The sequence below is a fragment of the Psittacula echo genome (assembly GCF_963264785.1).
Source record: "Psittacula echo genome assembly, chromosome: 4".
Classification (NCBI taxonomy): Eukaryota; Metazoa; Chordata; class Aves; order Psittaciformes; family Psittacidae; genus Psittacula; species Psittacula echo.
In genome coordinates, this window is record NC_137738.1 from 120,604,018 (window position 1) to 120,626,229 (window position 22,212).

Consider the following 22,212-nt stretch of genomic DNA (forward strand, 5'->3'; position numbering starts at 1 on the left):
GGTGATATTATTGTAGAGATGCCAAATTAGACAGAACTTTAAACACAAACAGCCATGTTAAACCTTTGGAGATGGAGTGGGAGGGCACAGAATCCCAGCCTGGTTTGTGTTGGAAGGGACCTTAAAGCTCATCCAGTCCCAACCCCCTGCCACGGGCAGGGACCCCTTCCACTGGAGCAGCTTGCTCCAAGCCCCTGTGTCCAACCTGGCCTTGAACACTGCCAGGGATGGGGCAGCCACAGCTTCTCTGGGCACCCTGGGCCAGCGCCTCAGCACCCTCACAGGGAAGAGCTTCTGCCTAAGAGCTCATCTCAGTCTCCCCTGTTCTGGCAGGTTCAAGCCATTCCCCTTGGCCTGTCCCTACAGGCCCTTGTCCCAAGCCCCTCTCCAGGTTTCCTGCAGCCCCTTTAGGCACTGGAGCTGCTCTCAGGTCTCCCCTTCAGGAGCCTTCTCTTCTCCAGGCTGAACCAGCCCAGCTCTCTCAGCCTGGCTCCAGAGCAGAGCTGCTCCAGCCCTCGCAGCATCTCCAGGGCCTCCTCTGGACTCGCTCCAGCAGCTCCACGTCCCTCTCGTGCTGTTGGACATTGCAAAGAAAACAGGACATCTCCTCACAGGCAGGAGAACCTGAAATTTAGGGGTGTGTGTGTGTACATGTAAATACAGAGCCGCAGGAAGCGGTAACAGCTCAAACGCCATCCTGCGTTCACCGACCCCTCCATCCTATGAGGGGATTTCCCGCCTTCCGTGAGGCGAGGAAGCGCGCGCCGGCAGTCGGCACTGCGCATGCGCGATGACCGGCGCTGCCGGGCGCCTGCGCAGTAGAGCGCCTGAGCCCAGCGTCAGATACGGGGGTGAGGTGGGGACGGCAGCCATGGGGGCTCCTTGGCGGGATGGGGTGCGTTGGGTTAGCGCTGTCCTGGACGGGCTACGGGCGGTCCTCCGTGCTGGAGCCTCGGGGAGGGCGATGAGGGCGGCTGTGACCGCGGGGAAGGCTGCAGCTGCCGGGTCTGCGGTACCGGTACGCGGCGGTGCGGCGCAGTCCCCCCGGCAGCGGGCTGAGGGTGTTGTGAGGCGGCCGCTCGTGCCTTGCCCTCAGGGGTGAGCGCGGGTTGTCAGGAGGAAGGTCTGTGGAGCCGGGTGGCTTCTGTGCAGTGCCAGCCAAACCGATGAGCTGGAGAGCTATCGGGGAGCGCCCGTCCCGGCACGGCTGACCCTGAGAGCCCGGAGTGGTTTCTTTGCTGTTGACAACCTCCTGTGGGTTTCTGCTCCGTGAGTTTGTCGTGTCTCATCCTGACTTTGTGTTAGTTTTCTGTGTATGCAGTCTTATGGGTTCCTTGGCTTTACCGTTTCTGTCCGTTCTCATTAGGGAGAAAAAACCCACCAAAGTAGCTGATTTTGGTTGGTTAGTTGTTATCTTCTCACTTCTGTAGGTATCTGGATACAGGAGAGTTTATAAGGTGACTGCAGTTGTTTTGGGAGGAAATGGTAGCATTTCACTCATTTGGAGCTGCTTGGGAGATGATACAAAGCCACCTCTGAGGGAAGAGATAGAAAGTACAGAGCATGGCATCACTGAGCACAGGGACTTAAATAGCTCTGAACAGGAAGAGAAGTTCAAATAGGAGACACTTGTACAGGGAAGTTCACAAAATGACCCAAGCCAAAGTTAAGATGGTTAAAACAAGATGTGGGATGATCTGACAGAAGCATCTTGGAAAGCTTAGTTGCTAAGGCAGGGCTTAGCCTCGAAGGACATCTCTGTCCATGTGACAGCACTGGTGTTCCTACAGTGCTACAGAGTTTTAGTGGTGGTATATGCTCTTGTAAGAAGCATACTGCAGATGTGGTTTACAGAGAGGTTTGTTGCACCTGGATAACTACTGGTATAGAGCAAGGCATGCAAATGTCCCTTTTTCCTAGGTCATGTCAACCCAAAATGTAATAGTTTATATTAAAGATCAGTGGAGGAAGGTGTAAGATTTGTAAGCTGTGGCAATATTAGTAGATCTGTGTGTCCACAGTGAAATAGTGGTGGAAAGCAAAGAACTGAAGGGAACTGAAAAAAATGGAGCAGTTACTGAACAGATCAACTTTTTCAGCATTAAAAGGCCTGTTTTGAAACACAACACTCGTGCCTTCTGTTCCTGCCTGTATTATCACAGGGAAGAGTATCTTTCAGCTTTGAGTCTGATTTCAATGTGTCCTTTGTATTTGCAGTGAGGAGATGAATCGGGGATTGATACTGAAGTTTGAGAATCTGTTGCAGTTACGTGGTACTTGTCGGCAGCTGCGGACTCTGTCCTACAGGAAAGTTTCCAGGGCACAATGGAAGCCTGTGCAGTCATCTGCACATCCCGTGGGATCTGTCCTTCTGTATCCACACTTCTGGCAAGAAGACAAATCAATCAGTATCGCTTTATCGCAGCGCAGACACCTAGCTACAAAGGAGGTGACTAACAACATCCAGTGATCTCTGGGTTTATGTGGAAAGTACAAGAGCTCAGTTTGAAGGTTTAAATTACAGAAAGAAGAGCTTTATTAATGAATATAGAGGAGCTTTTATAAATGTATAAGCCAGAATGTACTTAATATATGACTACACTGTGACTTCCTCTCAAATGTTAAAGTGCTTATACCAGCAGCATCATGAATCCTGCAGAGGCAGGAGGAAGTTAGTTATTACAAACAGAAATTAAAATTATTTTGTTAATTTTTCCCCTTGTTTTGAAATATTCAGAATGAAAAAGATTAAGTGTAGTATCCTGTACATTTTAAATATTCACCATGGTGTGTTAAGTCATTCGTTTATCATAGTTCATTAGTATCATAGTAAAAATACATATTTACATCACATGGCTTGATTTGTTTACATCAGTGATTTACATAATTGTCTTTTTAATATTGTTTTTATTATTTCTTACTTTATGCCAGCTGTATGTTCCTATATATGTGTCTAATTCCATGTAGGAGACGAAAAAGAAGAAAAAGAAGGTACTGCTAACACAAGGTGAAGTGGAGATAAGGCAGAAGATGACTGTTGAGGAACTTGCACGAGCTATGGGTAAAGACATAGGTGAGATCCTGCTCTGTTGTTTGAGGTCAAATGAAACAAAGCAGTTAAAATCTGTCATGCCACTTTCAAGAGTGGCAAAGGGAAAGATGTCTATGATGGCATTAGTGATTGCTAATCCCTCCCTTAGCAAGGTAAATTGCACCCATACCAAAGGAAATGTTGGTAGACACGATGGCAGACTAAAGAGACAAAAAATCAGGCCATCTGAATTGCCAGGCAAGACACTTTAATGTGAAGAATTCTTCCATCTCCAGTAGAAAGGCTTCAGATCCACGTGAGCTGCTCTTCATGACTGTGTTTCCTGAGTGCTAAATTATTTGGGGAGGAAAGACACTGCACCCTGGTTTATCAGCTGGACCCCTATCAATAAAGAATTTGGGGCTAAAGAGAGAAGGCATAAAAGAGCTTCAGCCTATAATCCAACCCTTGGATCTTGGGTTCAGGAACAATATGTATTTCATTAATATAAGTAATTTGATTAACTGGGAATGGAAAGGACTGGTCTGGAAACACTCCCCCCTTTAAGTGACTGCCCTAACAGCGGGGTTTCAGAAGCAGGCTTGTTCTTTTAACCCCACAAACCATTCGGGTTCCACAGTGGCTCAGCTTGACCAGTTTTCAGTGCCGTTTTGGGGGTTATTATCATGTTTTGACATTTGGAATAATTCAATACTTGTATAATACCAATCTCCAATCTCTTTTTATCCAAAAAGGTGGGTACTTATTTGTGGCAAACTCTCCTCTCAGCAGTGAGGAGAGAAGCAGAAAAGTCTGTTGTGTCTTGCTGTACATAGATTTGTAATGGTATTAGGTCAGTGTGCAGCAATTTTTGACTAGTGCATTATGTTCTGTATTTCTGCTACCAAAGAAGGGGCATATGAACAGATTTATCAGATTTCCTCGCTCCTTGAGTCATTTCTTTGCTGTTTGGTTTAGGTGAGTTTTAGTTGTTTCCTTCTTAGGGGTTAATGGAAAAGCAAGCTCTGAAGATCTGAGTGAAAAATAAGATTGCAGTATCTAATAAGATAGTTGTTTTCAGAAGATGTTTCTCAGTCAAGTTCTTCTCTGCAAGTCTGCAGCGTAACAGGGACTTGCAGATCAATCTAAAGGCAAAATGCTTTGTGAATGGAATTTATTAGCATGATATAAACGACTAATGAAAAAGTCTTAAATTGTATGAAGTGGGATGTTTTTGTCCCACGTTTTTGTGGATATAATTGTTAAATGTCTTTATCTTTTTACAGATCATATTTATGAAGCTCTGCTGTACACAGACATTGACCTTGATTCACTAGAACCAGATTCCATCTTATATGAAGACCATATCAAGCTAATTGTTAAAAAATCAGGAATGAAGTATAAATCGGCAAAACTGAAAGAGGAAAAAGAAAGAGAAAACACAGATGCTGTCAAGAGGCAAGTTGTGAACTGCTCTTTTTGGTTCTTTTTATCCTACTTGCTCCTGCAGGTGTTTTTCACATGTTTACTTCCTTTGTTCTGATGATATGTTGGTAATATCTGATACAGTCATGATATGATAATATTTAATAGGGAAGTTTTACTATTTTGATTTCTTTGGTCATAAAGTTGATACTCGGATTTGGTTTTGTTTAGGTGAGCTTTTTCTGTGCTGTTTCCTGGAGAAAAGCCAGTTCTTCTTTGCCTTACTGAATTGCTGTATTAATTGTTGCAGTAAGGCTGAATACTAACAGAGCTAGCTGTGGGGTGTAGATGGGAGTTGTGATCTCAGTGGAGAGACTCACCCGTTCATCACTGAGTTCTGGTGAACGGCTCTTCCTTAGCCATAGTGGGTGTGCATGTCACTCAATGAACTTCTTTGGTATTTACAAACCACCTCATTGCTGTAATTGTAGGCCTCCTGCAGACCCAGCAGTACTAACCCCCAGACCCCCTGTTGTTACCATCTTGGGCCACGTAGATCATGGGAAAACAACCTTACTTGACAGCCTGCGAAAAACTCAGGTGGCAGCAATGGAAGCAGGAGGCATCACCCAGCACATTGGTGCTTTCCTTGGTATGAATCATGCCTACATGCTTGTGTAAAGACCAGCTTACTCTCCATCTTGCATCTCGGACTGACTTTCTGCCAATTCATTGGGGAAAAATCTTGCAATATAAACAATGTTTATGTAAACAGTGATAAAGGAAATCATCACTTGTGATAACTGTCATAACTGTGTGGATGGAACTTAGAAGTTTATTGTCTGCACAGTTGATATTAAACTACATGTTCAATGCCAGGTTGGACGGGGCTTGGAGCAAGCTGCTGTAGTGGAAGGTGTCCCTGCCTGTGGCAGGGGGTTGGAGCTGGATAAGCTTAAAGGTCCCTTCCAACACAAACTTTGATTCCACTATGATTCTACTTTGGATTATTGAAGATTCCAGGACACTTTTTCTTCCCTGAGGAGTTAAAAGCAGGTTTCAGTCCATGCCAACAGTTATCCATTTGCCTCAAATATGTCATTACTGTTAAAAACAGTTCTTAAAGGAGTGATGCTTGATTTACAGTAAGTCAAATAAAGTTCTGTGAAATGCTGATTTTTAAATGTACCATATCCATTTGTTCACAGTGCATTTGCCTTCTGGGGAAAAGATAACTTTTCTGGATACTCCTGGACATGCTGCTTTTTCAGCCATGAGAGCAAGAGGTACCCATGTTACTGACATCGTCATACTGGTTGTAGCAGCAGAAGATGGAGTAATGGAACAAACTATAGAATCCATTCAACATGCTAAAAATGCAGGAGGTAAGGTGTTCACCTTGTTAATATTACACTTTGAAGTGGGAAGTCCAGTACTCAAAGTAAATGTACAAGATGTGTGTTACTATGCAGATCAAACAATGAATACTTTGCAAACGTTTATTTACTTGGACTGGAATCCACACACTTGGGAAGTAACTGTTGTAGTCCCCTTCCTTCTCCCTTGGGAAGGTGTTTGAAAATGTACTGAATGTTGCAGTAATACATAAAGATATTAAAATACTAAGGTTTTTGCAGGACTTCCAGGTTTGTGAGAACCCCCTCATAGGGGGTGTCTGAGGGGGTTATTGGGGCTGGTTTTCCTCTTCCATAGTAAGATAACTCCTCCAGCTTACTTGTGGTAGTTCAGATCTCACTGCCTACTCAGGGAATAGGCACAAAGTGCGATCATGTGCTCTGAGTGACCATCACCTTTTATTGCAGTTGTGTTACTGGCAGCAATGTTTGGTTAGCTTGGTAATGAGTTTGTGTGTTCTCCTTTTAGTTCCTCTTATCCTCGCCATTAATAAATGTGACAAACCTGAAGCTGATCCTGAAAGAGTAAAGAAGGAATTGCTAGCCTATGATGTGGTCTGTGAAGAATTTGGAGGTGATGTTCAAGCTGTAAATATTTCTGCACTCAAGGTAAAGTTTTGGTGGAAAGAATGATGGTGTTCATGGGTGTCTAATAAGTGCATACAGCTGCATTTTTATTTGTCAGCTGGAAAATAAAAAGCTTATCTTCCTGGTATTTGACACCTTACCATGAGCTAAGTGCTGCTGGCTCACACCAGAATCATTTAAAACATCCTCCTGGCATATTTTGAGGCTCAGACCTTCAGTCAGCAATAATATATCAGTTTTCTTCTGGTTATTTTTTCAGGTTAATGCTAATTGCTGTTTCGTCATATATTTGCTCACTGTATGAAATCAGAATCAAGGTTGTTGATAGTGCTATGCAGGAAGAGGAAAATTCAGACAAGGGTGAATGACTATTTTCCTAACACGTGCCTAATCACAAGAATGTAGTTCTGTAGTGATCTTACAGGATTTACCATCATCCTGGCAAACAACTGAGAGCTAAAAAGTGAAAACTCAAGTAAAATCAGGACTTCAGTTTTGTGGTAGCCAAAGCAGCTTTGTCCAAACTGCTGCAGCAGCATCGTATTGCAGCAGCATCCTTATTGCTGGCTTTCCAAATGTATCCCAAGTAATTTTCTAAGTTTTCAGGCAAGCTCAAGACCTTTCGAAGTCATGTCCTTATACTTTAAAATAGCCATACATAAAAATGGCTTCTTTATTCACTTCTGTAGCACACATTGTTGTCCTGATTCATGTAGATCTGGATCTGCTGACTGACAGCTGGCTTGTGGTATCTGTTCTCAAAACCAAAATGTAATTAGAACAAACTGGGGGGAAAAGAGAAGAAAACAGATGAACAGTTTTGTGTCTACGGTGTCCTGGAGTCCTGACTGGGTGGTGGATGTCGTCAGGTTTCAGTTTGGGTGGTTTGGCTAGTTGGGGTTTTTGGGGGTTGTTTGGTTGTGTTTTGGCTTTGCTTTTCAATTTGCATTCCTAATACGCTTGTAGCAAATTATTGCAAGGTTTATAATTAATATATATATATTTGTGTGTATATGGTTTTATACAGGGTGAAAACTTGATGGTGTTAGCAGAAGCAACTGTTGCTTTAGCAGAGATGTTAGAGCTGAAGGCAGATGCCACGGGTCTGGTAGAAGGGACTGTAATTGAGTCTCGCAAAGACAAAGGGAAGGGGTAAGTAACCTGCTGCCTTTTTAGCTTTAATGAAGCAACTTGTAACAGTGCAGAGATACTGTTCAGCTGGTTTGTACTTCAGGATTTATGTTAAACATTGAACTTTACGCTGTTGTTAAACTGTAACAGTTTCTTTGCAGTGTTTGTGACTGAAGCATTGAATTGTTATTGTACAGCATGAGAGGCAGAAAAAGAAGCTATGAAGTGATAGGGCAAAATTCATCATCTCACTAAAATTAAATCCTGTGAGCACAGGAAATAGCTTAAAATGCTACAACAGATGCAATTTTTTTTAAGTTTCTTTAAAAATAGGGATGATGAAGTTTAATATTCATAATACATACACAATATTTGGTGAATGATGTGTAACATGACATTGTGCTCTTTTAAATATCATAGTTCCTTTGCAGATTCTCTGGTAACAAGATGTGTTTTGCCCTCTAAAAACGAATTGAATTCTAGAAAGTTGTTGGGGTTTGGGGTTTTTTTTCGGTGGTGAGTTCAGTTAATGTGTTAAATGTGTTTTCTTACTAAAGCTAACTGCATAAAAGGGGGGAAGAGTCACTTTAATTTTGCCTGTTATTTCTCTCCTCTCCTCTTCACCAGTCCAGTTACCACAGCCATCATCCAAAGAGGAACTCTGCGAAAAGGCTGTGTTCTGGTTGCAGGGAAGACATGGGCAAAAGTGCGTTTCATGTTTGATGAGAACGGCAAAGCTGTAGATGCAGCTTCTCCAGGCATCCCAGTGGAAATCATGGGCTGGAAGGATGTCCCTTCAGCAGGAGATGAGGTCCTTGAAGTAGAATCTGAGGTACAGAAAGACCTCTTTAATGGAAAACTCACACTGCAGTGAGGTGGGGGGGAAGGAGCTGAGTGAAAAACAAGTGATAGCTTTCATTGTAAATAACCTGGATGATATGGTGAAAGATGAAGGATGAGCATGGGTATTGAGACCTGAACTAGGTGCTCTGAAAGAAGAATATCCAGGATATGTTCTGTGTTCCTTTCCTAAAGGCACAGAAGACTTTTATATGATCACACTATCATCCTACCTGGGGAACAATCCACTGCTTAATTATATCCGTGTTTTAATTTTAGAATGAGAGAATTAGTTTCTGTCAAGAGCATGCATAAAATACAGCTTGAAATAGGTGTGGTGAGAGCTGGCGAAACACCACATGGAATAATGAACAATAATTCTTTTCTGCAATGCAGAGTTACCATAAGAATAAGCCTTGCGTCATGTTGTAACCCAGGAAAGAAGCTATTGTGCTTATTCTCTGCCATACTTGCAGCAAAATCTACTGTTAAATGTGAAAGTAAATGAGTGAGCCTGTAGAGAAGATGCAAACTGCTGAAGCTGCATTACTGTGGAGTTTTCTGGTGCAGTGCTGTGAAAGATAATGTTTCTGTCTTCCTGCCCAGCAAAGGGCGCATGAAGTTGTGGCTTGGAGAACCTATGTTGAACAACAGGAGAAGCTGAAAAAGGATGTGGAAGTTATTGAGGCAAAGCAAAAGGAGCACAGGATGGAATACGAGAAGAAGCACCAGCAGCTAGCCCATCTGACCTGGAGGCAGAGGAAGGCAGTGCTGTACAAGGCGAACAAGCACGTCATGTTTTTAAAGCCTAAAGAGAAAACAGAGATGGACAAAAACGTGCTCTCAGTAATTGTTAAAGGTGCTGCTCTATTCTGTTTAAACATTGGTTCTGTGTTTCTCAAATGCTCAGTTTGAAGCATAGCACTGAACTAGAAAGAACATTCTGTTACCAGCAGTTTGATCAGTGCAGACCTGAACAGGTTATTGAACCTTTCTCAGTCAGAGGACTGGCATCAAAAAACACCCAGTGGTCAGAAGGATGCGCTTCCAGCAGGGACAGAGAAACAGGAAAATTACAAGCCTGAACCCCTTACCCAGAAACTCCTGAGTAAAACCCACATAAGTGTCTCTAGATATAAATATATATTAAAAATATATATATTAAAAGAATTAAGTACAAGCTATATGAGCAGCAGTACTGCATCAGCAAAATGGAGGACAGGAACAATTATGTATTAGTTGAAGTGGGACAGGGAGAACTTGGTTTGACCTCACATTTAGTGATACACAGTGACAGTAGTAGCTGATAAACCTGACCTGAAAATGACTGCAGATGTAGATCCTCTGGGTGTCAAAAGACTTTCTGTTGCATAGTCTAGAGTTGCGAAGCGCTTAGTTCTACTTCAGTGTTTCTCTGATGTGTACAAAGTGAGCAGTGCTTCCGTTTATACACACAGGTGATGTGGATGGATCTGTTGAAGCTATTCTGAACATTCTGGACAGCTACGATGCTGACAGTGAATGCAAATTGGATATCATTCACTTTGGAATGGGAGATATCAGTGAAACTGATATAAGTCTTGCTGAAGCATTTAATGGTGCGTGTTTAAAAATGGATTTACAATTAGTACAAGCTCTTTATTGAAATGGGTGGGACTCATTCTGGTTTTGTTCTCTCAATAATAATTAGCAGCATCAATAAGGTAAACTTGCATCTTAAAAATGTTTCCTTTAACATCAGAGAGTGCAGGTAGGGGAGACTAGAAATACCACAAACCAGAAGGACTTCTGGCAAGTTGAATTGTTAAGGTTAAACTCTGACTCTTCACTCAGGTTGTTTTATGATGCTCAAACAGGGCAAAACTGGAAAAGTAGGTTACAAAAGAATTCCTTTTTACTCAGGGAGGTAATTGGAAAGACTGCGTTGGAAGTTGTTCCCATATATACCCCCTAATGGTTGCCTGCTGTAGACCATGGAGTCATTGCACCTGTGATAGTCCACAGGTGGACAAGAATGATTTAGAAGTTCACTTCCAGCTTGATTTGACAGCTAAGCTGTTCTTCCAGGCCCAGAATGGGAGGTCCTTGTTCTTCACATGAGCTCAGGTTAGTTGTAAGCATTAGTTTCTGCTTTGATAACCTCCAGTTCTGTCACAGGCGAATGTTCTCTTGAGGCTTTTTTAGCCATTAGCTTTGATTCAAGGTTAGTAGCAGCCCATGTGCAATAGTGGGAGAAGTAAATGGTCTGTCCTTAAAAGGGAAGTAGTAAAATGCTGGTTTTTGTTTTGCTAACCACTAATTCTACCCTGTCCTTGCAAATGCAACGTTACAGAATAGATTTATTGGTTAAAGTGTGATCCCTTGTAGTCATGACTTGCTGATTGTTTTATTTACCAGGTGTTATATTTGGATTCAGTGTGAAAGCCAATGAAAGCATTAAACAGCTGGCTGCTAAAAAGGGAATAAAAATTAAAATTCACAATATCATCTACAAACTTGTTGATGACTTGAAAGAGGAGTTGAATAGCAGGCTGCCCTCCTCTGTGGTAGAGAACACAATAGGTGAGTTTTCATGGACTGAGAAATTCTTGCTCCCTAATGTGGCCTAAGGTTTATTGTCCAATGAACTGTTCCTATTGAATCAAGTATTTCATATTCTCCTATATCTATTATAAAGCTTGGTCAGCGGAAGAGTGGAGTTTGCTTCTGCTCATTGCCAGTTTGCTATTCTCATCTCCCTCATACAACTTTTTCCTTTCAGGAGAAGCTTCTGTTCTCAACATCTTCTCTGTAACAGTAGGAAAAAACAAAATTCCAGTTGCTGGATGCAGGGTACAGAAGGGGCTGCTGGACAAGAAAATGAAGTTCAAGTTAATCCGCAAGAAGGACGTTATTTGGAAAGGTAAGTGGCATTGCCACAAAACAGGAATTGTGTCCAAGCGCTGCTGGTGCCCTGTGAAGTTAGTGCAAAATGTACATGCCATATTCACAACAGAAGGGCAAACCAAAACACCCCCTCTGATATTGGTGACTCTTTTTCTTTGATGCACTTTTGTCTTTGTAGGATCTTTATCATCACTGAAGCATCTTAAAGATGATGTCCAGGTAATAAAAGCAGGCATGGATTGTGGATTGAGTTTGGACAAGAATATAGAATTCATTATTGGAGATGAAATTATTTGTTATGAAGAAAAAGAAGTTCCACAGACAACTTCCTGGGATCCAGGATTTTAAAAGGCATTAACACTAAAGGACATGTATTGTTCCTGGCTGGCCTTCAACTCTTAACATTAAATGGACTTTCAAAGACGCACATGAGCTTCTTCCTATCTTATGTTTATGTAACAATATTCTGCTTTTAAATGTCAGCAACCACCTTACCTCATTGGAACATGAGATAAACTATAACAATTGATAGCACGCAGCTCAAGCATTTGAAACCATCACACTCTACTTATGATGCCTATTGGTTCCAAATAGCCAGACCATCTTCCTTCCCCACCCTCCTCAGTGCTGCCATAAAATTCCTCAGTGTGTAATAGGACTCTACTACCCTCTTCTCTAACATTGAGCATTGTAGACATAACTTCAGACCTCTATTTTTCCAGACTATTTTTCACGTTTAAAGAGACCACTTCCAAGGTTAGCCAGTATCATTTTTTTCCCTCTGCCATTACTACTAGTTATCTCCTTTCAAGGAGACACAACTAACCAAGGCCAATCCTTAAAGAAGTTGCTGCTTCAATCTAGAAACAAACTATTTCATCCTAGCTGACAGTCAGCATCTAAAGTTTCAAAGACTTTTCTCACTTATCAGAGTGGAAATACAGTACCACAGGAACCAAAAATAACTACTTAAACTGTACAGAAGTTCAGATTTTTATTGTCTAGTACATTTACTTGTCTTCTGGTTTATTGAAGCAGTACGTCAGACAGCACTTGCCACAGTAGTGTCTGTCGAAGTGACTTGCCATGAAGACTCCGGCTCCACACTCCTCAGAGGGGCACTCCCGGCGCAGACGGCTGATCTTGCCATTCTCATCCACCTGGGAATCATGGAATCAGAATGGTTTGTGTTGGAAGGGGCCTTAAGATCATCCAGAGTTCCAACCCCCTGCCATGGGCAGGGACACTTTCCACTAGAGCAGGATGCTCCAAGCCCCATCCAGCCTGGCCTTGAACACTGCCAGGGATGGAGCATTCACAACTTGTCCAGTACCTTACTACCCTCAAACTGAAGAACTTCTTCCTTATATCTAACCTAAATCTCCCCTATTTAAGTTTAAACCCATCACTCCTTGTCCTATAACTATAGTCCCTGATGAAAAGTCCCTCTCCAGCATCCCTGTAGGTCCCCTTCAGATACTGGAAGGCTGTGCTGAGGTCTCCACACAGCTCCTCTTCTCCAACAACCCCAATTTTCTAAGCCTGTCTTCATATGGGAGGGCAGAGAAGCAACATTTCATAAATGCACTCACCACCTTTTAACACCAATGATAAATTTGAGTTCGTTATTTTTTTAAGCAAGGTAGTTTTTGTGACAGTTACTACATCAAGCTTCTTGAAGCAAAGTTCAGACGTGCCCAGTTGCAAGTTAGTTTCTTTCCTATTTAACAGGTGGGATGTATGCAAATAGAAGGACTTTAAATATACCAGGCTACACACAGACTAGTTACAGGCTTCATGTCCTTCCTGGTGCGAGCTCAGTTTTCATCAAGCTAAGAGTTATTTCTACGTACCTTGTAGTACTTCAGCACTGCAAGCTTAACCTTCTTTCTCTTATGCTTGTTTTTCTTGGGGGTTGTGTAAGACTTCTTCTTTCTTTTCTTGGCACCACCACGAAGTCTCAGCACAAGGTGAAGAGTTGATTCCTGTTTGGAAAGCACATGAAATAGATTAAAACCACATTTAAGCAGGCTTCTATCTACAGAAAGTAGATCTCTAGTTAGGAAAGCTCCGAAACGATTATTCAATATACAGGCTCCAGAGAACAGCGGCTCCTGCATCCCAAACCCCAGAAGGTTCAATTGCTGCACCTATATTCTCAATTCTAACTGGAACTGCAGAATCATTTCCTGATGTAACTACACCAAACTGCCAGCTTTCTGTAGCTCCTCCTTCCCAGAGGCACTCACTGCCCTGTCAGGTTAATCTGGCAGACGTGAGCAGGATTTTTCACATCAATCCCCTAACACAGCTCATCCCCATGTGCCACGTGCCCAGGATGACAGAAGCGAGATGCTGGGAGCAGAATCTTTACACTTCCCCACTCAGAAGTGCCACCCAACCCTAAATCAATTGATTTGGTTAAATCCATCTGCAACATTTCTTAGGCTCAGCTGCAAAGGCCAGTCTGCTCCAACAGTGCCAGCTCGTAGGTTCTACAATGCTCTGTGCAGCCTCTCCTACTCACTTTTTGGATGTTGTAGTCAGACAGTGTGCGTCCATCCTCGAGCTGCTTTCCAGCAAAGATCAGTCGCTGCTGGTCAGGAGGAATGCCTGATCGGGACATGAATCAAGATTAAGTGAAAACCACAATCTAAGACATTCTAGAGTAAAATATGAGCTTGCTGCAGATGATCACACATGCATACGATATACATCAACCAAAAAGAGAACACTAAGCGCATCTTGAGCTTACCTTCCTTATCCTGGATCTTAGCTTTGACATTTTCTATTGTATCAGAAGGCTCAACCTATTTAAAAAACGAAACAACGGACTCAAAACACACTTTGCCTTCTTGTTAGCCCAGAGATGCAGCAGAACCACGAGGAGCTCCAGGCACGCCGCCTCTACTGTTACGGCCATTTCGCCTCCCCACCACGGGCAGCCAGCTCCGGACAGGCCCAGTGAGCGCTCCGAGCAGCGGCAGGGCCGGCGCTGCTCCTTGCATCCCGCACCACAAGGCCAGAGCCGGGCCGTCCCGGCGGCAAAGCCCGAGGAGGGCGGCGGGGCCGGAATGCGGAGGGGCCTCCCTCGGCTAAGGCAAACCCTGCTAAGGACCCGCCGCGGCTCACCTCGAGGGTGATGGTTTTCCCCGTGAGGGTCTTCACGAAGATCTGCATGGCGAGGCCGGCACCTGCAGCGGGGGACAGGCGGTGAGGGGCGGCTGAAGGGAAGGGGGGGGCCGCGGCCACGCGTGCGGCGGCGGAGAGAGGCCTCACCCGCGGCTTCCTGCCGGAATGGCGGCTCCAAGAGAGCGCGGCGCCGGCACGCACGGGGTTTCTCCCGCCCGGGCAGAGGGGCTGGACTACATGTCCCGTCATGCCCCGCCGCTGCCAGCCGCGCCATGGGCTGCCGGGAGCCGCAGTCCAGGCCGAGGGGCATCATGGGAGTAGTAGGCGGGGCTGGGGCACTGCGGCTCCCACAGTGCACCGCGGCCGTGAGGGGAGGAGGCTGGCGGCAGTGAGAGGGGGAGGGCGGGTGTTATTCTGCTCGGCAGGGTCGTGCCGGAGGAAGGTGTTGTGGAGAGACTGAGGGTGCTTCTGGTAGATGTTTCTTTATAGGTCTGTGCTGAGGCCTGAAGTGTCAGAAATCGGTGCCCTTGCTTCGGTGCAGGCAGCTTAAAACCGCCGCGTGGCCGTCTCGATAAATGTAGATTCCCCAAGATCAATGTCGAGTTTATCAGGGCTTCTGTCTTTAGGATTAGAAAAGCTGTAGGTAAGTGAGGAGGAGCAATGAGGGCTAAGTTAATTTGGAAGTTACTTGTTAGGTGGGTTGACGCATATGAATTGAATATGGGAAGGGTTAAGCTGAAGGAATTGCTTGAATAATGAAGTATCATCTGATGCTCTTTAACCGTTTCACCTACTTTAGGGTTTGATCTGAGGCAGTTGTTGGACAAGGGAGGAAAGAGGTTTAGATTTTGTGTGAGAACTTGCTGTTGTATGGGAGCAGAGAAATGTTCTGTCTTCACTCCTGCTGTTAAGAAGAACAGGAGGTGTCCATATGAGCATACATATGGATGGGAATTGAGCAAGTGGGTTGTGATGAGCAGGAATCACCTGAGCAGTGTTACATTATAGGCAGTAAAGCATTTCACAAGGTAACGTTTTTCATGTAAATGAGAAGCGACCGGTAATCAGTGAAAATTGGTTTGTCTTCTGAAGAAAAAGAGTATTAGCAGACCCATTGGGACCTGTTGGTCAAGGGTAGGTGTGCTTTCTGCTGTTTTGTGCTGTTGTGTGCACTGTAGTCAAATAGCCTCTCCAATAAACTCATGTTACCAGAAGTTACAGCAGCATTCATGCTTGGTAACCACTTTTCGTAACTTCATGGCAATGAGAATCCAAGAATAAATATTCTTTGTTTTCCAGATGGATAGGAATAAGGGTTATTGGGTCTGCTTTGAAATCTTGACTTGGACTGGCATTTTAAGATACTGAAGTGCACAGTACCTTCTCCTTTGGTTTTCTACACCTATAAGTGCTACATTCATTTAGTGCCTTGTTACTTGGTTCTGGAACTGTTTCTTATTATTTTAGATCAGTGCCACAGAACTTGCTCCAAGGGCTATCTAAGGAGTACTATTTCGTCTCTTCATTTTAAACCTATTATGCTTATTAGAAAGTTCCAGAAAGCTGTTTTACTGTTCATTCTCTTTAAGTACTGTCAAAGAGACATTCACATATAAGAAAGTATGTTACCATGTACAAGAATATCCTGACTTCAGTCAAACAGGAATGTGAGGCCTTTATTGCCAGAATCAAGAGTGGCCAAAGGAACATCTTTTTTCTTCAGGAGAGATTGAAAACTCTGCAATCAGAGCCTATAACTCTGAGATCATAGAGTAGTTAGGGATGGAAAGGCCCTCAAGATCATCTCGTTCCAACCCCCATGCTGTAGGAAAAGAGCAATGGAGCTTGAAGACAAATTATCTCTAATAATGTTTAAAGCAAAACACATTGTTTTAATTATGACATTAATAATTTAGTTGTTGCTGGTTTCTCTCATTTTTTTCAACGTTTCAATTCTTGTTTCATTTTTCTATGCAAGCTGCCAATGGTTGTGTAAAACCTTGCTAACACGTGGGGTTAGACTTCTGCTCCTTACATCCTGGTGCTGATTATTGTGCATTCAAACTTGAGGTGTAACCAGCAAAGGCTTTGTGTGCAGAAAAGCTGGAGGATCAGTCTCAGAAGTTAAAACACCCACAGATTCTCTCCACCTGTAGAAATAACAGCCTCATTTTCAGGCTATGCTATATTCCTGAAGTGCACTGTCTGAGGTTGAGAAAGTATTGGATGATGTCTATTTTTTCTGTTCTTTTATTAAATCCCAAATTCAGTGTAAGCATAGACCAAACGAGCAATACCAACAGCTCCTTCTGAAGGACACATTTTGCTTTGGTTGCTCTCAGCCTTTCTTACAGCACTGTAGGCTCCAGTTTTGCTTGAGACTTTTTTTCTCTTACACTAACAATGGATATAAGATTTGTCACAGCCTTCTGTGGGTTAAAAAATAATTACTAGGATATTAATTTCTTCCATTTTATTGTTGATGTCAGTACCAGATCCACAGTTTCAGACACACAGTAAAACCACACTTAAGCTGTAAACCCTATACCTGCACTTGGCCTTTGGTTTTGCCTTTATGAGGATAGGATACAATCATATTTGAATTTCTAGAAATGCATCTATTTCTACATGTTTGATTTGGAGAAGACATTAAACTGACAGCGATGTGTTTTCCTTATTCAGAGTAGATTTGTTTGAAATGGTGAACAGCTTTAGTAGAGTCTGGTATTAAATGAACTGTAATGGGTACCTCTCAGGTGAAGACTCCTGTGAAAAGCAACAGCTCTTTTGAATGCTAGTTTGTATTTTAGTTTTAAGTTGAGATTCGATCAAAATACCACTTCTTTAAGTCCTAACCCATAACCTATCCTACTTCAGCCTGCTCTTTTGGCAGGCTGAAATCAGCCTTGTTCTTGGAGTAATAAGACCTCGCTACTTACATCATCACACTGAAATAGTGTTTCTCAAGCCATGCTTTATGACCACCTTGGGAATCGCAAAGTATCACGAAACACAATGTGAGTAGCCAACAGCTTAGTTCCTCTGGGGTGAAAGAGCGAAAAGCAGTTTCTACTTTCAAGCATTCCAGATGTTTACAGTAGTTCGGGAGCTGCAAATGGCTTTTAATTGTTTGCTGGAGAAGCCTGTTGAAAAATACTCTGTTATTGAAACATAAGCTTCACCTCCAGTTCCAAGGCTATAAAATTCTGTGCTGATTTTAAAACAGTCTTTTGCAAATTCTAAAAAATAATTAATCCTAAACCATTTAGATTGTGGGAAAATTGGTAGCAATGCTTGCGGCAGACATTACATAGCACTTGACAGCTTAAATCCCTGTAGTTCTTGCACTACCATTACTGTAACTGTGGCAATAACCAGTACCAAGCAGATCTGCTTCCACAGTCCAGTCTTTTTCTTCACAATGCTAAGCTAAGGCTAAGAGAGGTGCTTAAATTTGAAGATGCTATTTCTGAAGATTAGGATTTATGCTTTCATAGCTTTGCACCTACTGTACTTTTTGTGTCTTGCTCCAATAAACTGCCTTTATCTTGAGTTGCCTGCAACTCCTCTGTCATTCTATTGCTCTTATGGTTTTCAGAAGTGATCCTGAGTCCATCAAAGGTATTTTGAGTGAAAGATATTTTGGCCTTTATGCTTTTTATATTAAAATAAACACTGTTTTTCATGTGGGCCTTTAATTTCATCAGCTTTTTAACTCAGCCTTAGGATTTATAGTCCATCAGGAAAAACAGTGAATGGTTTGTGCGGTATGTTTAATCTGAATAGTAGGAAGCTTTTTAGGGCAAATGTGGCATCTTTAGATGCAGTTGGGTTTTTTCTTAAATGCATTGAACAGGTTATTGTAAATGATACCGTCTGTACTTTGTAAGACTGGAATAAAATAGCAGTTGCTTGTGCAGAAAATAAGGCAGAAATGTCATCTCAGAGAATCGTGTCGATTCTCCCCTCTCACTGGATGGAGTGTTTGAAACCTCGCCGCTTGAGCAACATGGGAGGATAATGGAACATGTTTTCCGGTAGTTTTTAGTGTGTAACAACAGAGGGAGCTCTTACAGCAGGCAAGTAACGAATCCTTCTCGCTCTTTGTATGAGCCGGAGTAAACACTAAGCATGAAAAAAACAGTGCTGAGAATTATTTTACTATCAAATATCACTTTTTTATCCCTTTCAATATGTCCGTGTGAGAATGTGTGCATGTTTTCACTTTGTTTAACTGAAAATGCATTCTCAGTGTGGAAGGAAGTGGACATGTTCTACTCTGGAATGGTACAGTAATGATATGCATGTGCTTTCCATCCAGTTCTCAGCTTTAGTAAGTCTTGTCTCTCCTTTAATATAGTGCCGAAGGGAGATACCACATGGGGTTTAGAACCAGCATGGCTAAGAGACACTGATCTGAGTGGATCATCACTATGGACAAAGGAGCTGGACAAAGAGAGTGTGGTGTACACATACCCTGCTTTGGTCCTTTTGTTTTTTTCCTGCTAGACCGTCACTGGAGTCATAGTACAGGTTAGATTATCAAGATAATCCAACAAATCCTACCAAAATACAACAAATGTTTACTTAGATCAGATTTAGGCTTCAGTTATATGCATCCACCTCCTCCTTGTATTGCTGTGGGATTTGAGGACCATATTACATTCTCAGAGCCAGTGCAGGAATTTGGCTTAGGCTGATTATTAAGAGAGGGGTAGTTCAGTCTTTGTCGGAAGGCAGATGCCCACTGCAGTCATACACCAGCAGATGCACTGGGTGCATGTTGGCAGAGCCTCTTGATAGCTCTCAGCCCACAACCCCCATAAACAGGAAGAATGCTGAATGTCATTGGCTCTTGTCACTGTGCTACATGTTCCCAAAGAAGAGAGATCTCTATAATTAAGCTAGATATAACTGCTGCTGGTTTATGTCAGTTTTGATGTGCTTTGGCACTGTTTAAAAGCTGCTGGGCCATACTCTATTTATTATATGGGTAAATCTTCAGGGTTAGGATTCACAAGAGGACTTCCTTTAAAAGAGAATTACAAGTCTACAGATACTGTAAGTATTGTGTGGGTGAGGAGCAGGGAAAGATATGCAAGTTCAGTTTTCAACATACAGAATAATATCCCATGTAAATATAACCCTCAAGTTAATATATAAATGTAGAGATACAGACCTGAGGAATCTTTCAGCAAGAGAGAGCACAGCTAATGGCAGTAAAAGGGCAATGCCCCATTCCACATGGTGATTCTGCACTCACTGAAGTTAAAAGTTGGCCTCATCCCCTATCCGAGATAATCCTGCTTATAATTAATTAATTAATATTTCTGAAATAAATTAGTATTAAATATTTTTCCTAGTAATGCCTGACCGTTAGTAATGTGTTTCCAAAGGCTTGTGAATTATTACCACTCTGCAGAGCTTGCAGTTGATGCCATTTTTTAGTGATACACTCTTTGTAATGAGCATTAGAGCTTCTGCCTCAACAGTGGTTCAATTCTATCACAGGCTGTCCAGTTCAGTGGTGCTTGGAGTGTATTCAGTGCTGTAGAGAAAGGTAAGTTCTGTGACCATGGGAAGCAGGGCCTTGCCAGGATGCTTTCAAAGTTATCTAACTGATCACTTCTTTCCCTAGGCTGGATCTTTTTAATCTGATGCAGTGTTTTCTGTACTCCATCTGCTATGCTCAGAAGGAATTTCTAATACTTAAAGGGCAGTTGATATGATCCTTTTTGCCGGGGGGGGGGGAAGAGCTGATACTGTCAAAAGAATGTGAGTAGAGAGATTTGAACCATTTATTAAAGCCTCAGTTTAATGAACACAGGAATAAGCGACTTGTGCAATATCTACTTTACATATTGCAGCTGAATATTGTCTGATGTTCAAGTCCATTTTTCCCAGAATTCTGAGAATGAACTACAAATTAGGAATGTTGTTTTGCCTTTTAGTGCTTGTTGCATTCCTGTAACTGAAATGAATGCAGTCCTGCCATTATGAACATCTGTGCTGATGTAGATGCTCCAGGAGCAGTCAGGTGAAAAGGCCGACGCTGGCAGCTTCACTGAGATTTCTGAGCACAGCCCACCTATAAAGCAGAGCTCTGAGCAAGTGCTTATGATTGGGGAAAAAAGTACTGTTATTTCTGTAACAGTAGAGCATTCATTACTGACACTTGATCTTTTCCTTATAGCTCAGCTTGACACCATCTGAGTGACTGCAGACTTCTGTACTTTCTGATTGTGAAATGCAGAGCAGCTGAATTCCATAGAAGAGAGTATTCTACAGCCTGGTGTCATCACACGTGATGAATACACAGGTCAACAGCCATTTCTTTTCCCATTTATATAATTCAGTTATAAAGTTACGGAATTCTACTTGTGACTAACTTGTATTGTGAAGTTCAAATCTGCAGTATATCTAAAAACCAGGCATAAGCAAGGGATCAGAAAGAACAGCCAAACATCTTTTGTATGCCAGCAAAAGAGAGGAGATATAAACTCTCAGAAGTAGTAAAACACCCTTCATGGAAAAAAATAGTCCATGCTAGATGAAAATGCATTTATTCTTAGACATTGCTGTGCCTACTGAAACCTCAGGTTCCATTTTCTCATTTCATGTTATGCTGGTGGGTGTATATTCATTTTAACAGTGCTGTTTCTCATTTATTGTATGTAATGAGTGACAAAAGGTCATCTGATTAGTTGCCACACTGATTATAAGATGGGGTGTTTGACCTTAGATACACTGTGTATATTGTAACTCAATTTACAGTGTAACATACATCGGATTTTGACCAAAAGGATGAAAACAGTGAATGAGAGATTACTGACATTCTTTCTGCACTAAAGCTGACATCATACAGGAAAGCAGTGCAGCTGTAACTGATAATCCCCAGAGTTATTTCATGGGTCTTGTTTAGTATTTGCAGCAGCTCAAAATGCAAGTCCTTGTTAAATCGATCAAGACAGTAATAGTCAAAACCACAAAGTTTTATTGTTTTTCTTTATAGCCATTTTTGCTGTGCAGAAGTGATTTCTAGCAGGGATACATGATCAAATGGCAGGCCTGAGGTAAGTGCTTCTTTAGTTGGCTTATTTGCTAGCTGTTTTGTACTTAGTGTTCTCTGGAAGCTCTAGAAATCATGCTACATAAGACAAACAATGCAAGGGCAGTGTCAAATATGTGCTCCCTGGAGCAAACACAACTGTTACAGGGGAGGATTGTGCTGCTGTTGCCTTATATGCCTTATTTTCCTTCAGAATTTAGTGTCTCCCAATCCAGGAATCAGTTGCTAATCATCTGGTGGGATTTAAAGCAGTTTAGACCTGTGTTTTATTCAGCAACCTCAAGAATTTTCAGTCACCTCATCTTGATAAAAATAAAAACTGTTTGGACCATTCTGTTTAGCAAGGTGACAGTCTACTTTTACCCAAAGTGTTCATGAAAGCCAAGTAGTATTTTGGTAATATTCAAATACCCAACATTACTTATAAAGAAGAGATGGAATTTCAACAAGATGGAGACATTTGCAGGTTAAAAATCCATTCCTTACAAATCTTTATGTTCCCCATCTCAGATATTATTTTGCAGAAGAGTTATCCAGTTTCACAGCAGTAAAGTAGGAGAGCTGTCTTGTCACCTCACTGGTAAAAGAGATTTTGAAACATTTGGCTACTGTCAGTACTCACATTTCTTTTTCCTCTTATTTATTAATCAAACTCAGAATTTATCATTTTCCCAGTGTGTGACAGACTTTGACTT

General features: G+C 42.3%; 2 protein-coding genes across 2 annotated transcripts; one reads left to right on the plus strand and one right to left on the minus strand.

Moving 5' to 3' along the window:
* Window positions 1-2,224: 2,224 nt before the first annotated feature.
* Window positions 2,225-11,798, plus strand: MTIF2 (mitochondrial translational initiation factor 2; the record flags this gene model as incomplete). Its single annotated transcript, XM_080616919.1, has 13 exons — window positions 2,225-2,449; window positions 2,968-3,073; window positions 4,318-4,489; window positions 4,948-5,108; window positions 5,665-5,841; window positions 6,341-6,480; window positions 7,487-7,611; window positions 8,218-8,422; window positions 9,037-9,289; window positions 9,888-10,028; window positions 10,828-10,992; window positions 11,192-11,332; window positions 11,495-11,798. 13 exons carry the CDS (start codon window positions 2,225-2,227, stop codon window positions 11,662-11,664), a joined length of 2,181 nt encoding a protein of 726 aa, XP_080473045.1. The 3' UTR covers window positions 11,665-11,798.
* A 493-nt stretch (window positions 11,799-12,291) lies between these two features.
* Window positions 12,292-14,662, minus strand: RPS27A (ribosomal protein S27a). Its single transcript, XM_080615278.1, has 6 exons — window positions 14,596-14,662; window positions 14,449-14,510; window positions 14,072-14,126; window positions 13,844-13,929; window positions 13,170-13,301; window positions 12,292-12,476 (listed from the first exon to the last, which is right to left on the minus strand). Exons 2-6 carry the CDS (start codon window positions 14,494-14,496, stop codon window positions 12,327-12,329), a joined length of 471 nt encoding a protein of 156 aa, XP_080471404.1. The 5' UTR covers window positions 14,497-14,510; window positions 14,596-14,662; the 3' UTR covers window positions 12,292-12,326.
* Window positions 14,663-22,212: the final 7,550 nt, after the last annotated feature.